Source organism: Vombatus ursinus, unplaced genomic scaffold, assembly GCF_900497805.2.
Source record: "Vombatus ursinus unplaced genomic scaffold, bare-nosed wombat genome assembly UNPS02014779.1, whole genome shotgun sequence".
NCBI classification, from domain to species: domain Eukaryota; kingdom Metazoa; phylum Chordata; class Mammalia; order Diprotodontia; family Vombatidae; genus Vombatus; species Vombatus ursinus.
Window position 1 is genome coordinate 7821966 of NW_020954557.1, and position 15916 is coordinate 7837881.

Consider the following 15916-nt stretch of genomic DNA (forward strand, 5'->3'; position numbering starts at 1 on the left):
GATAACTAGAATAATAAGGCTGGAAGAATTAGGCTGATAACTGTGTGCAGCTCTACATCACTTAAATCCAGTTCCTCCACAAATCAAGACATCACCTATAATGTCATTGGTCCTCTTCAAAAACCAAGGATGGACAGCAATTTAGTCAAAATGTCATTAATCACCGTTCTTTCTGCTGGATTACTGTAATGACTTGATTTTTTTTTTTTAATATGAAGGGAACTTACTCTTCTTAGGTCCAATAAGTAAGTACTTGGAATCCATGCCAAAAACAAATAATTCTGAGCTATAAATTAATCATTTTTCTTTTAATTAGTCAAATATGCACTTCATCCTCTAAGCCCATATTGAATTTTTCATTATCATTACATCACATATGGCAACCTCATTTGGCTTCCCTTTACTATGCAATAATGACATAAACAGGAACATTTTAAACCAATTCCATAGTTTAATGTTCAGATTCGGAAGATATAATTGCTCTGATAGATTATGTTCCAATGAATTTTGTTCTTATTAAAGTGGGAATAGATTAGAGAAGTGACTGAATTATCTAGATATTTTCTACAAAAATGCATGTCACTTGAGCTACATAGATAGGACTCTTCCAGGTAGCATTTGTTGGCAGAAATATTTTTGATTCATATTTAGATGCACTTAAAATTCTAAAAACAAACAAAAGGTCACAAAGGAAATTAAATAAATACCATTTCCATGGACCACAAGTTCTAACAGAATTCAGTGTGTGCTAAACTGGCATATTGTTTGTTACCCATCTTTGTGCCAACACATGATTGAATGATCAAAACACAGCTCCAGTCTAACCAGTTGTACCACAAGGAATAACATATTTTTTATGTAAAATAATAATAAAAATTCAATAAACTCCTATCCTTATGCTTCATCATGGTTTGGAGGTGACTCTGCCAGGTATGGTTGAACTCTGACTAGATCCTTACTGAAAAGCCTTTGACTATTTTCTAGCAACATATCAAATTTACTTTCCTAGAATCAGAGCTAACCTAGAACAAACCTAGAAATAGGTAAGAATAATGAGAAATCTATTAGAAAATAAAAGTTAGAATGAGGGAAGAGAAATATTAATTGACTATATGGAAGCCTCATACTCATACATCATTAATACTTTCTGCAAGAAAAGAATAAGAAGGTATTGGAAATGGCAAGCAGCAAATAATATCAGAAAATTAAAATGCTTTATATTTTTAATAGACCAGAAATGATCCATTATTGCTGTGAAGAATCATTCCTGAATCAGCTGTCTGACCACCAACTTTCTAGAGCAAAAGTCTAAATTTGTATAAAGCTGGCTTAGATTCTTATAATCTAGCCAATAGCTCACTAATGTTCAGACTCCTTAAGAGTCTGCCCAATATGGTGCATGTTCTAATAAACCTTGTCTTTGGCTGAAAGACGACTTGGGTAGAACTGATAATTAATAATCCACCATCTAAGAGAAATGTCACAAGCTACTCAGAAAATGTGATACTGGTGGAAGTCAGCATCAGGAAAAGCTGAGAGGACAATTTTAGCCTCAGCCTAAGATGGGATCCTCCTGGCTTAGTTTCCTCATTATGCTTCTTTGAAAGGGAATATTACCCACATGTCTATGAGGTGGATTTGATACTGCATAGTTGAAAATTGAATTATCTGAATCCAAACAGAACTAAGGATGTTTTATCCTCTCAGAGTTGGGCCCTAAATCTAGTCCCTGCTTTATATCTGGGCCCTGCAGTCTTTTCTGTCAGATTTGTGTCTTTCAGACTACAGGCCATTCACCTACAGTTGGTAGCAAACAGCAAGTACCAGCCAATGTCCACCCATCATTCCCTGGATGCAGCCTGTGCTGTTCCAGTCAACCTCCTCTATGGGACTCCCTCAGGCAGGGTTAGCTCTACGCTCCTTGTAAACAGGAAGCAGTTTTAGAAGTCAAAACCTTTGCCCCTTACCCCAAAAGAATTTGGGTCTCATTTGTTTGAGGGGGGAATGATGAGGTTGGGATCTAGACCAACCCCCCCCCCATAGGAAAAAAACCCAGACTTTACCACATGGCCAAATCTCTGGCTTTCTTCTGAGGTTATAATCACATCAACTGGCCTTTCATTGTGGCTACACCCACTTTCTCAATTCTGTTACCCTTAACCTAGCCTAGCCCTCCATTGTCTTACCTCCCTATGGCCCCAGGCCACTTTCCACTCTTAATTCTATCTAGGCTCCATTCTCTCTGGGCCACTGGATCCAGGTCCCTGGAGTTCTAATACCTCATAGACTACTTGGTCACTCCTAGATCCCTCCCATAGTCTTTCTGTATATAAGGTTCATCTTCTCTCCATTAAGTTGCTTAGATTCTTATAATCTAGCCAAAGCTCACTAATGTTCAGACTCCTTAAGAGTCTGCCCAATATGACTGATGTTCTAATAAACCTTGTCTTTGGCTGAAAAAAATAAAATAAAAAAAATTTGTATAAAGCTAAAAAAAGAATAAATATGAGAAAAAGATATTAAAACTACTCAGTCTTAACCTATTCAGACCATGTATTAATGATAATGAGCTATGGATGGAGAGATATAGACAGAGACTTCATTAATTTCATGTGTGGGACAGAGACCACTACTCAAATTCAAAATGAAGACTTAGTTACCTTGAAAGCAGAAAGGAGCTTATTGCTTTCTCATGAGAAAGGGTATCGCCCCTGGTCACCCTAATGGCACTGGCCAGGGAGGACACATACTAGTACAAGTTGGTTAAAGAAAGCAAGGCTTATTTATACCCTAACACGAGTTCCTCTTTCCAAAACCCCCTTCCCCTTATCCCATTGGCTGGGCTTCAGGGGGCACAATCTATTCACGGAAATCTTCCCCAGCAGCAGAGTATACAAGTTTGCCCAGAGACAAGAAAAGGCAGAAACTCTTACAAGGGCAGGTTGGGGTTAGGGCTATTCTGCTACTGTGCTTAAAGACAGGGTCTGAGGGGGTTTTGACAAGGTCAGAAGGGAGTGTCTTTCAACAATATAATTAAATTCCTTGAGAAGGCCATCTACAACAGGTGCCTCCAATTTCTCTCCTCCCAGTCTTCTTACTATCTGGCTTCTGACCTTCTCTCTCTCCAAATGACCAGTGATCTCCTAATTGCTGCCCTTTGTGAGAACTATTAACAAGAACTATTAACCCTTTGAGAAGGCTTCACTTCTGAGAGATCATCTCTCACATTTTATATGAAGGTTTAAAAAATGTAAACTAATTGCTACAAGGTGACCAAAAGTAAACAGTTGATTTATTTGTCCGGTGGAGAGATATGGCAGCTAAGGATATTACCAATTTAGATCATAATCTAATCTATAAAATTAGATAAAAGAGGCCCATGAAAAATCACGAAAAGTATAACCTCATAAAAAGAGAGAGAAGCAGTTGAGGAAAGTGTCTAAATAAAGTTTACTGAGAAAGAAGGTGATCATCCCAAAGTTATTTAAGAAAAAAAATGGAAGCAGAGCAAAAAAGTAGAAGAAAAATAGAAATACAAAAAATAGAAAAATAGAAATGACAAAGATTGAATTAGACAAACAGGATAGAGAATATCCATGCTGAAAGTGACACAAATGTGAAGCACTGTGCATGAATTCACAAGTTATAAAGGAGGAGAAGACACTAAAAGCATGGGGGGGGGGTGGAATCTGTACCTAATTAATACCTCAAAAAGTGAGAAGGGAATAAAAATTGCAGAACTATGACAATTTTCCTATATGTTAGGTATTTTACAAGAATATCTACACACAGATCAAAGACCTTGTTGATGACAATAAGGAACTGGCAGTTTTCACAAGCAAAATTCCACAATAGATCACATCTTTACCATTACAAAATTGGCTAAAAATATGTACAACATATGAATCCACTATGATGACTGCTTATTGATTATGTTTTTAAAGCATCTGTGGAGTCTCTGCAAGAATTTTGAAACTTCCTTGAGGTATTGAAGGGTAGATTGGATTACAGCCCGAAATTTCAGTCTGAAGGCTGTTGAATAACCTAGATAACTTCTGTGTGTGTCTGTATCTGCCTCTATCTCTACACATACACACAGTTTGTATGTACATGCATATACATATGTAACATAGATATAATATACTCATGTATACTGTATATGTGCAAATATACATATACATGTATATATGCATACACTGGTGGGCAAGATGTGTGTGTGTGTGTCTATGTGTGTGTGTGTATGTATGAACATGTAGAGAATGTTGGGCCCCAAATTAAAAAAGGAATAGAAAAGACTGTACTCCATATAAACTGCTTATCAACTCTTTTCATCCCAACTGCCACTCCTACTTACAATTCAGGTTCCCAGAACTTGGCTACTCCTCTCTCTTAGCATTCTAAGAGAACTCCTGAGGGATCAGGGATTCTCCGGATACCAGTGGCTCAAGGATTCTCAGTATTCGCTGATGCTACTGGCTTGAGTCTATACCAGTCAGCTTGCCTCCAAGTTGAGTATCTTTTAGTTAACCAGTCTTAGAAAGTTTTTAGAAAAGTATATTTATTAAGGTGTTACAATAAGAACAGTTTGTGTACAAAAATACTCCCCCCAAAGTATGTGACTACATTCTCCTACAAGTACATAGAGGGAGAAGTGGGCTCAAACTTAGAGTACATATGGTAAAGGACGCATGGATCATTGTTGCTAGAAATCCTTTTCTCCCATCTGGGGTTTGATTTCTCACAAAGTTCCTTTCAAGTATAGTAGATCTGAGTTCATCTTCCTCGGTTGCTAATGTAGAGACAGAAGATAGTTAATCTGGGGATACTACGAGGACAGTAACAGTGTTAGAAATAAGGCCTTAGAGAAATTAAGCCTTCTAGTTAAAAACGAAACTAAGCTCGGAGTGAGTGGAGATTCATTTATTTTACGGTTCTTGGGAGAACTGGGAAAAACCTCTGGGAAGAGATTACACTGATTACAGAATTAAGAAAAAGTTTTATACTGCTAGAACGCTGTGACTCCTCCCTTCCAGGCCCAGATTGGTCCGTTCCTTGCCAGGTTACAATCTTACACATCCACTCATCCCATGTCCCCTTGACCTGCCTCCCCCATCCCGCCTCATCCAAAAGCCCATGCCCTTTGTCCTACTTAGGGCTCGTTAAAACTGCATCTGCCCTCTAGAACTTTGGGACCCTTCTCATTGACTTGCCCTTTCAAGGTTTTACAAGCTTGTTAAAACAATGTAACTTCTTTGCTGATGTTGAAAGATGTCAAAGGTCATCATAAATTGTGGGAGCGTGATACCTTGTCCCTTACAACAGGAAGTCTGAAATTTCCCAGACTTCTTGAAGTTTGAAAGGTCCCCCCCAACCCCTGCCAAGGAATGTGTTGGGGTGGGGGTGGAGAATTTGAGGTTAGAAAAGGATAAGACCTGATCAAGGCTAAGGTCAAGACCTCTCCTTCTTACCCAGGTTATTGTTCCTCAGAGATGTTCTAGAAAGCCTAGAATACAGACCTTACAATAAGTTCTCAAAAGCTTTTGAACTGGAATGTTATTGCACAAAGCACTATGCTAGGTTACATACTGGGAGATATAACAGGAAACCTTACTTTTTATCTGGAAAAGATGAATCTTCCTTACTCCAGGCCCAGTACTCTATCCCGTCTGCCACCTAGCCGCCGCCCCACGCCCCACTCAGTGCAAGGAACCTTCTCTTTAATTGGCATTTCAAAAACTCTAAAGGCTAATTATGTAGCTGTAACAAAACACTGGGCAAGCTGCTTGCCCTCTCTAAACCTCAGTTTCTTCTTCTGTAAAATGAAGTGGTTTTGCTAGATTATACCTGAAGTCCTTCCAACTCAAAACTTCTATGATTACCTAGAATGTAGGCTTATACAAAGTCAACTTTTATCACTCCCTTATGATCCACTTACTGATCCTAAAAAGTACATGCTCCAATAAACTACTTAGAGGTTTTAGTTCAATGCAATTACACAGCTTTTAAGAACCTGAAGAAAGCAGCATGCAATTTATAGGAGAAGTAAAATATTTTAATTAAATGTAGAAGATGCAAGCATGCCTCAAATTATGGGACTGTTATCTAATACTGATAATGATAGCAATCATTATTTTGGTGACAGTACTGTAAAACAAAACTTTACCACCTAAGAATAAAGAAAGAAAAAACCTTGCTTACTACTATATGTTCCAACATATCAGCAAATAAATAGGTAAATGGAAACACTTGCAGTAATATTTTTGTATATTTATTCACCAGTATTAAATTTGTCTACCATTGAAATGACATTGCCTTCTGTTTTTTCCATTTCAACATTTATTAAGGACCAGTTAGATTCTGGGGATATAGATACAAAAAGGAAAAAGATCCTGGATTTAAATGGCTTACTGGGATACAAAGAAAACATACACAAATTAAACAAATACAAAATTCATGCAATGTAAATACAATATAATTTAGTTAGGGGTGGGAGAAAGGTTTAGGAAACCATAATTAGGGTAGGCTAGCAATTTTTACCTCTCTAAAATTATATTGTTATATTATCTGCATATTTGGATCACACTATGGATCCTCTCAGGAAACTTGCAGCATTAAAATCTTATGATTTTTTTTTTATAAATTAATGGAGGAAAGTTCACAACAATATTAGCCCAAAGTCAGTGAGTATTACAGATGTGATAGAGGAATAATTATGATCTTTGACAGGTAGGTCAAGTAGGTACAATTACTTTCATATAGCAAAGTACACAGGGATTGAAGGCCATTTGGCCAATAAGTCTGTACATATTTCTCGATAATTCTCAATTAGGGGCAGATTGTTAGAGAGCCATCATTCATCAAAACTTTCTTAGAAAGAGAGAATAAGGGCCTCAGAGGTCCTAAGAATGACACAGTAGGGAAAGTATAAATAAGATAATTTTCTCTCACATGATAAAATGATATCTCTCGATGATCATAGTCGAGGAAAATCCCAACCATTTTTAATTCACTGATCTGGAGGTATCTCACACGGATTTTTTGATGAATATGGTTCTCAGATATGGCATAAAGATAGTAGCGATTGTTTTCAGGCAGAGCCATAAGTGCAAAATAGCCATTTATCAGGGATGATACTCTACAGACACCAACACACCAGCAAGTATGGCCTGGCACGTTCACCTCCCAATAGTATCTCTTTGAAATGAAGAACTGAGTACCAAGAACAAGGACCAACTCTCCAAATCTCCTATTGCTGCTGGACTCCTTCTCTTCTATTCCTCCATAGCTCACACTTTTCAAATCTTCAGATATGATGAGATCTGGACTGGCTGTGCTAGGATCTAGAGTGATGTCCACTTTGAAATTGGAAATTGCTTCTATAATTCCAGGGATGGGACAAGCAATCCTCCTGATGTGGAAATTTTCTATTTCTTCACTAAGCACAGATTCGTTTCTTTTTAATACTCTTGTCACATTCTGGAGCAAATCTACATCAGGTTTCTCGCACATCTCCTCTAACTCTATGATTCTCTTCCTTAATTCTTGACTCTGGTTCGATAGTCCTCTAATTCTCTTCTCCAGGTCATCCAAATTGGCCCTTCCCTGTGTTTGCACAGTTGACAGACACTCATTCTCCTCCTCATCCAGGAACTGTTGTGCTTTCTGGAATTCAGACAATATATTTTTCTTTTGAGTCTCTATCTCTTCCTCCAACATTTTGAATATGGCCTTCCCATTAGCCATCTTTTGTGCAACTTTCTCACTTTTCCTCCACAAATCATTCACAGTTTCGTCGAGTTTCCCCCTGAAGTCCTCAGCAGCCTCATGAATACAGGAGAGTATGTGAGCTTCATGCTTCTGGGACTGAGAGCAGGACACACAGATCGGGCTGTGGTCATCCCTACAGAACAGCTTCTGGACTTCCTCATGTACCTCATACTTGCCATGCCCTTCAGGGTTCTGCAAGGAATGGGGTCTTGATTTTTTGGCAATGGCTGCCAGTTTCCCGAGACACACATTGACTTGGAAATCCTTCAGCTGGGAGACACTCCTGCACTCTAAACAGTAGAAGAGGGGAAAAGCTTCCTGACAGTTCCTGAGAAGGCAACTTTGACAAAAACTATGGCCACACTCAATGGTCACAGGGTCTGTGAAGTACTCCCTGCAGATGGGGCAGATGAGCTCCTCCTGGAGATCTTGATACAAGTCTGTGCAAGAAGCCATGTTCTCCTGTGTTTCTCCTGGGATTTTTTCTTCAGTCTCACAGTTCTCAGTCTTTAGCTCTGCTCTCAGTAGGGGGAATATCTGAGTCTGCCTTATACCCAGGTTTATATAGGGCCTGGCACCCAGAAGCCCCTCCTTCCTTTAAGGTGTGAATTCTTTTGATCTTCTCTTGATTCTGAGACGTGTTCACACCCTACAAAGTTCTAAGTGGTAGAGACAAAAACCAAGGGATTCACAGCCCACAGCAGCTCTAAGAAGCTTGTTTGGGTTACGGAGTTCCTAAAGAGTAAACTTAGCTGGCTGAGAATTTGCAAGTATATAGAAATGATCTCTAGTGATTGGCTTTTGTACAAGTACAAGTTTAAATTTGAGATATGAGTCCTGGTAAATTTTTAATTAGTGAAACTTGCCATCTGATGTAAAAGCTCATGGGACCACAACAAATTGTGTTTTGAGTTGTCCGATGGATCACAAAAAATCCATCCATAATCAATAGTCAATAATCCACCATCTGAGAAAAATGCCACAAGCTACTCAGAGAGAATGTGACTATTACAGGTGGAGGTCTGCATCTGGAAATGCTCTTGGCACTAGGGAATTGGGAAAACTGCAAGTACTCCCTTCCCTCTACACCCCAAGACTCCTGGGAACTCTAACTCAAGGAAGTAAAAGGTTATTTGGAGCTGGGAATTGTCACCAAGTGTCTTTTAAAAAAAGTAGATCTATGGATTATAATAATCTTTCCCTTTATGGTGCTAAGAGTATTGGATTTTAGAAATTAAAATGTTACCTTAGTGGTTACGAATCCAGATCTGAATTACTCATACAACTAAATTAAGGTCATTTGATTGGTAATGAATTGGTTTTGTTTCAGATTTTAAATACTCGATAATTGCTTGTGGTGTGGCTATATTTCTAAATTTTCTTGTATTGTGTAATTTGGTTAACAATTACATCACCTGTGTTGTTAGAAAAGCAATTTCTCTTATAATCTAGATTGTATTGTAAGAATTGTACTATCAGATTATGAGGTTGTTAACTAAGACTAAAGATTTTTGGAACTATCTAGTCATAAATTCTCATCAACACTGTGCAGTCTTCTATACTGGAATTCCTACTGAGTAAATTTTTAAAGGCCTGGTAAACTTTGTTACTGTTATAAGGCTAGTAAGTTCTTACCTCAGAAAAAAACTGAACTTCCTAAGGTAAACACCTTTTGGTACTTAGGAATTTGTGATTATGGAGAATTTTGGCTTTATGGCACTTTGGGAATTTGTGGTACTTAAAAGACATTTTACACCAACTTGGTTTTGATAAATTCCAATCTTTAAGGTTTCCAGCTAATTTACTTCATGAAAGTTTAGTGATTATTTCTTTAACATCAGGATAAATCGTAAGCTTTTTTTTTTAAGAAAGGGAAATACTTTTTACAAAGAAATGTTTTGCAAAATCTTTTTGTTTGATTCTTAGAAGGCCTACTAAATTTCCATTTGCAAGCTAATTTGTTGCAATAGTACCTTGATATTGATAATAATTATGTCCAAGTCTACTGTGAATTTTCCAAGTTTCATTCCGAGGTTTGTTGTATCCTTGGATGGACTTTAAATGGGTGCTTTCAGAGAAACAGATGGTTCATGCTTCAGGTACCATAAGAAAGAACACTGGTCTCATGAATGTAGGTCTGAAAGGCTCAGTGCCCCACTCTAAGTTTTTAAGGGGTAGACCTAGGCAGACCTAGGTCTAGCTAAAACATCTTAGCAGATTCTGGAAGTTTTGAGATTGATCATTAAGGAATTTTGTAACAAACTCCTTACAATCTTGCCACTTCCCTCCCCCTGAGTCAAGAGGGTATCTCAAGGAGGGGACTCCTAACAGCCCAGGGTTTTTTCTGTTAACCCCTCTCATCCCAGATCAGATTAGGAAAAGAGAGTTTCACCCTTCCACCCCCACCTGCAAATTCACCTTCCCCCACCTGGTGAAAGGAAGGAGGGGGAGGGGCAGCAGTAACAGACTGGAAGTCTGTTCTAGTACACAGCTGTGGAGAGAGAGTTAAGGGGGATGGGTCAAGGTAAAGAAGCCAATCAGCGTCTGCACTTGTTAAGTCTACTCAAGTCTGTGCCAGAGGCCATGTTCTCCTGTGTTTTTCCTAGGATCTGCCTATTCTATCAGTAATTTTTATATGATCTGGAAACGAAGTTGTTGTCCTCTGAAGTTTATTGTTTTGTGTTACGGCTAAAAATTTTGTTATGACTTATGAGATTTGTATTGTTTTAATGCTAAAACCTAAAGATGGTAATTGATTAGTGTGTGTGTGTGTGTGTGTGTGTGTGTGTGTGTGTGTGTGTGTGTGTGTGTGTGAGATCCACTCCAGCCTGATATCTCCCCCTACCTCCTCCTGGGGTTCATGGTTTCTTCCCTTCTTTCCCCCATTCTGATTCAGTTATTAATCATTTTACTTGCTGTTATATTTGGTCCATGCTTGTTTCACCTCCTGGTCTGATTTGTGTCTTCTCGCCTGCAGAAATTCCACTTTCAACTCTTAGGATATCAACCACTACCCTTGATGTCCCTGAATGGTTTGCCTCTCTCCACCCTGGATTCAGCTGGCACTGCATTCTGCAACCCCACACTGACCACCCCTTCTCAACCTCTTCTGGGCCCTGGAAATGAACTCTTTACCCCTGTTCAGCAGGAAACAGCTACTGAAGACAATGACCTTCACCCCTTCCCCCGCCCCAAAAGATTTCTCCGGCCTCGTGGTTGAATGGGGAAATTATGTAAATACCCTAAACACTTAAAAAAATTAATTAAGAGTTGTTTTTCCAGTACCTTGTGAGGCCCCTCATGAGCTTGAGGGTGTCCTAGAGTCTCTTCCCCTTATCTTGACATACCATAAAACGTCCCCCCTATCCTGGATCATGAAAATTCTTTGTCTCCCTCATCCTGAGACATAAAATTTCCCCTGTCTTCCTTATCGTGGGTCCCCTATCCTGTCATCCATCTTCCTCATCCTACGTCCTGAAAATTCCCCTTATCTTGTAAGATAAAACAGGCCCCTATCCCTCTGAAAGTTGCTAGTCCTCTTTCCAGGGCTAGCCCGATGCTTTTGTATAAATAAAGCTCCCATAGTTACAGAGAAGGTCTAAAAAAATTCTTTCACACCTGAACCAGCTCTCCCAACTCTAAACCTCAACACATGGATTGAGTCAGAGTTCACACTGCTCACCTAGCCCTTTCACCTCATTTGTCTCCACATAGTTTCATATCTTCATCTCTGTTTTAAAAGTTTTTTGAAAAAATAATATAATCCAATGCTCTGCAAATAGAATTATTAACAACTAAAATAATCACATTTGCTTAGAGGGATATGAGAATGTCTGGGTAGCAGAGTAGAGATTTTCCCTGGATGTTCTTTGAAAATTTTTAGTATGAAGATTCTTTTGAAAGAATAACATTCATTAATAACTTTTATTTTTATAGCTCCTTAATTTCTGTAATTCTTGCTTTTCAATATCCAACGAGAGATCCTGGGAGGCAAACAATAAAGAAAAGAGAAACAAGGGGGGAAAATAGTTCTTTAAAACTATTTAACATACACACTAAATACATTCAGCATTTCATGCCAATTTTTGCTTTCCTTTCTAAAGAAGGGAGGAGAAGTACATTTCTTCATCTCTTCTTTGGGGCTAGAGTTGATCGTTATAATTCTACTACCTTAAATTTATTTCGTTGTGAGTCTTTCTGTTTATGTTTACATTTATTCTCTATATCTTTTCCTGGTTCTGCTTACCTAATTTGATATTAATTCATATAAATTATCCTTTCCCTCTCTGAATTTCCCACATTCAGCTTGAGTATAGTACAATATGGTAGGCAAACTATATTTGCAATCTCTCCATTCTGAGTTAGTTGTAATACAACACCTTTGATCACTGTGGTTATTAGAAAGATTAGGATACAAAAAATTTCCAGGGGCTGCCATGACTGCAGAATTCCCAAGTTTCACATGGAATACTCACCAAGAATACTCAAAGTCTATACCACTTCCATGGAAATAAGGCCAGAAATAATAAAATGCAAGGTAAAAAGTTAGAGCATGATCACAAGGAAGTAGGAATAAAGGTAGCTGAGGATTTCTTCAATGCTCACATAGAGGTTGTGGAGCTTATTCACAGCTACATCAAGCAAGGTGATGAATCTCAACATTGCCTTCTCAAAGGCAATGTCAGAATACTGTAATTTCTGAAAGGTAATGCTAAGCTGAGTAGCCTTGAAGTGAAGGTCTGGCATGAACTGTATGTCTGTTTTCTAAAGATCAGTCTTGCTAAGTTTGGAGAAGCTAATCAACAGAAGGCAAGCCACAAGGTTTTGTTTTGTTTTTTTAAGACACAACAACTCAGAAAAGACAATCTGTAAACTCTTAAAAGGGCTGTGAATAGCACTGAAGCAGAGGATCTCCAAACTAAACAAATCACAGATTCGTAAAATATGCATATGATGGTGTATATATAATTTTTTAAAATTTAAATTAAGGGTCTTGCCCAGGGTCACACAGTTAATAAATGTCAAGTGTCTGAGTCCAGATTTGAACTCAGGACCTCCTGACTCCAAGGCTGTAGCTTTATACACTGCGCCGCCTGGCTGTCTCTATAGTTCTTTTAAAAATATTGAATATTAATGGAAACTATTTGAAGGTTTTATTATTTGAAATCAAATGAGAAAAACATTTATATGAAGCACAAAAGAATCATCTTCTTGTTTTTTTTTTAAATTAAGAAGTCATTTTGGTGCCCATAATATTAGAATTAGATTTTAAAAATCAAAACAGTCCATATGGACAGAAAGCTAACTTTAATTTTTTGAATGAAATTTAACAGGCTTTATGGAAGAAATCTGTGTGGTAAGTGAGGAGAGATCCAACCTCAAAATCAGGAATATCTGTTTCACCTCCTGCCTCTGGCACTGGAACTATGTGACCCTGGACAAATCATTTTACTTCTCAATGCTTTAAGAAATTCTCTAGGACTTTAAGTTGTAAAGGATGCCAAAATGCATTGGTATAGGACATGTCTTCACCTGACAGTTACCTATATCAGTGAAATAACAGGTCTGTTCCCTAACCTTTGAGAAAGTGTTTTATTGATAGAGTTTAGTCCATACCATAGCTATCAATAGTGAGTTTCAACTAATTAATCAAGTTGTTCTTCTTAAATCACGTACATATAGTGATAAGCTTTTCAAGAGGATGGTTGGTACTTGGCTAATTTTCTCTTTGAATTTCCATAGAAACTGATGCAGGATTTGTGCTTGTGTGTGTATTTTTTAAATGGAAAACTTTTAAAATGGAAAGCTATGGGCATCTCAATAATGCAGCATGGTGGGAGGCTAGGCACCTCCTAGATATTGAATGTGTTTGGGTTTTAGAATCAAGGAAGTGTTTTGACACTTTCCCTTAGAACATTTTGAAGTAAAGGCAATGTTCCCATGCATCAAAGCACAGTCTTATTCCATTAGCCAAGCTATCTAGTTTTAAGATAATAAATCAAAAAACATTTGGTAAGTGATTACTGTGTGACAGAGACACAAACCCTACGTTCAAGCAATTTATATTCTCTCAAAGAAACATATTTATATGTCAACACATATATATATATATATATATAATATATGATAATTTGAAAGAAGCACTAGCAGCCACAGAATGACACGTGGAAGGCAAAGGAATCTTTTAAAAGGCTTTACAAGAGTTATTTGAACTCTTTTGGGATATTGGCATAGGGTTCTTTGAGGCAGAATGGGTTGCATGCAACTTTGGTAGCTTGACAATGAAGCCTCGTAAGAACTACAGAGGGTATCCCAATGTTCCCATCATTGACTTCAGAGAATCTTTATAATCATGGGCCTATCTTGGACCTTAGAGGATCCCCAGCAAATGTTTCCTTTCAGAAATTAGCTTCTGGAAACAGCCCAGTTCCTATACCAAGGGTTTATTGAAATAGAAAGTCTTCTCCCCTTCTTGTTGAAAGCTCACTTTCTTTCCCTGGAGAGACTAGTTTGATTCACATTTGTTGAGTTTATAGCAACTGAAAGGTCAAATGACAAGTCATATGATCCCAAAAGAAGAATAGGTGTCTTAGTGTTTTATGGGACTATATATGTGTGTATATACCTATACATACATACATATACATATACATGTTAAGGAGCTGGAAAAAGTAGTTGGCTACAGTTGAACAATGGACAATGAAACTTTATGGACTGATAAATAGAAGAAACACTGAAATAGAGGTTTGACAAATATTGAATGGTTTGTCAGGAAGACCTGAGTTAAGTCACTCTTCTGACAGATACTAGCTCTATGGCCCAAAGCAACTCTCTAAGAGCATTAATTGTGTACCAGTTGTTTATTTCTATTGATAGAGAGAGTTTCCTTACTGAGAATTCCCTAAACCAGCAAAATCACAATTCTAGTCTCCCTAAAATTTATTTATTTCAAATTCCTCTCGTTTCCCCTACCTCTTATAGAAAATTCAAGTAAAGTAGAATCTTTCCAGACTCAATATGTGGCTATGGCCAATCCTTATTATCTATGATAATAAAAGGGATCATTGAAGCAAATGAGTTCGAACAGCAAATAACCTAAATAGCATTTACATTTTGGCTTAAAATATGTTATATTATGATGGCTAAAGCAGATTTATTTTTTCTTTCAAGTTTTGTTTTTACCTGAAAAGATACTTAATTGGGAAGTTAGGGAAGGCTAATTCCTCAAACAGATCATCCATATGCATACAATGTAAAATTGGCTGTATTTATGCTTATATAAATACGATGACAGTTCAGTTCCCTTCTATTTGAAATTAGGATGATGAATAATTTCTAATAGAATAGTATCAGTAATGATACATTTTAAATACAGCTTTATTTTTAATAGTATTTTTCCCAATTATATGTCAAAATAATTTTTAGCATTCATTTTTATAAGATTGAGTTCCAAATTTTTCTCCCTCCCTCCCCTCCCCTCTTCTGAGAATGGTAGGCAATTTGATATAGGTTATACATGTGCTATTATGTAAAACATTTCCATATTAGTCATAGTTGTAAAAGAAGAAACAGATCAAAAGGAAAAAAAACATGAAAATAATGAAGTAAGTGAAAATAAAATGCTTTGATCTGCATCGTTCTTTATCTGAATGTGGATAGCTCCTTTTTGAGCTCTTCCATGAGTTCTTTCCAGGCTTGAGGCCACTTCCCATTTTTCCTTTGAGGTTTTGCCCATACATGTTTTGACATTGTTATCCTCTTCTTAGTTTGTGTCTTGATCTTCCCTGTCACTATAATAACTTTCTATGGTCAGATTTTTTTGTTGTTGTTTCCTGCTCATCTGTTTTGGTCTTTTTCCTTTCTTTTAAATTTGAACTCTGCTCCTATGGAAGAAGGGGTACTGTCTCAGGCTTCTTGTGCCAGGGGCTGTAGGCCCTGGTTGTTTACCCGGTGCTGTTTTGATGTTTCCCTAAGGTCAACAGAGGACCCCTGTGTCTGGAGCTGTGCTGAAGGGGTGCGTGGGTGGTGGTGAGTTGGGGTCGAGGGCTGGTTTCTGGTATATGCTGAGGGAGAGAAGAGGAGGGGGAGAAGAGTTCTGCATTAACCCAGGGATACACTGGTGGTCTGGCTGGTGGTGGCTGACTGTTTA

General features: G+C 37.8%; 1 protein-coding gene and 1 pseudogene across 1 annotated transcript; both read right to left on the reverse strand.

Annotated features, from left to right (window-relative positions):
- LOC114045810 overlaps positions 1-5728 on the reverse strand; it is a 76210-nt pseudogene extending 70482 nt beyond the window's left edge.
- Positions 5729-6825: 1097 nt separating this feature from the next.
- LOC114045685 (E3 ubiquitin-protein ligase TRIM11-like) lies at positions 6826-8223 on the reverse strand. The gene is made up of 2 exons (XM_027865777.1): positions 7715-8223; positions 6826-7465 (listed from the first exon to the last, which is right to left on the reverse strand). Exons 1-2 carry the CDS (start codon positions 8221-8223, stop codon positions 6826-6828), a joined length of 1149 nt encoding a protein of 382 aa, XP_027721578.1.
- Between the last annotated feature and the right edge of the window lie 7693 nt (positions 8224-15916).

What these genes read in the sequence shown, in the direction of transcription:
- LOC114045685 (XM_027865777.1), bottom strand. Translation starts at nt 8,223, where the DNA reads ATGGCTTCTTGCACAGACTTGTATCAAGATCTCCAGGAGGAGCTCATC. An exon ending in GGGAAGGCCATATTCAAAAT is followed by an intron (nt 7,466 to 7,714) that starts GTTGGAGGAAGA and finishes GAATGTGACAAG; the next exon opens with AGTATTAAAAAGAAACGAAT.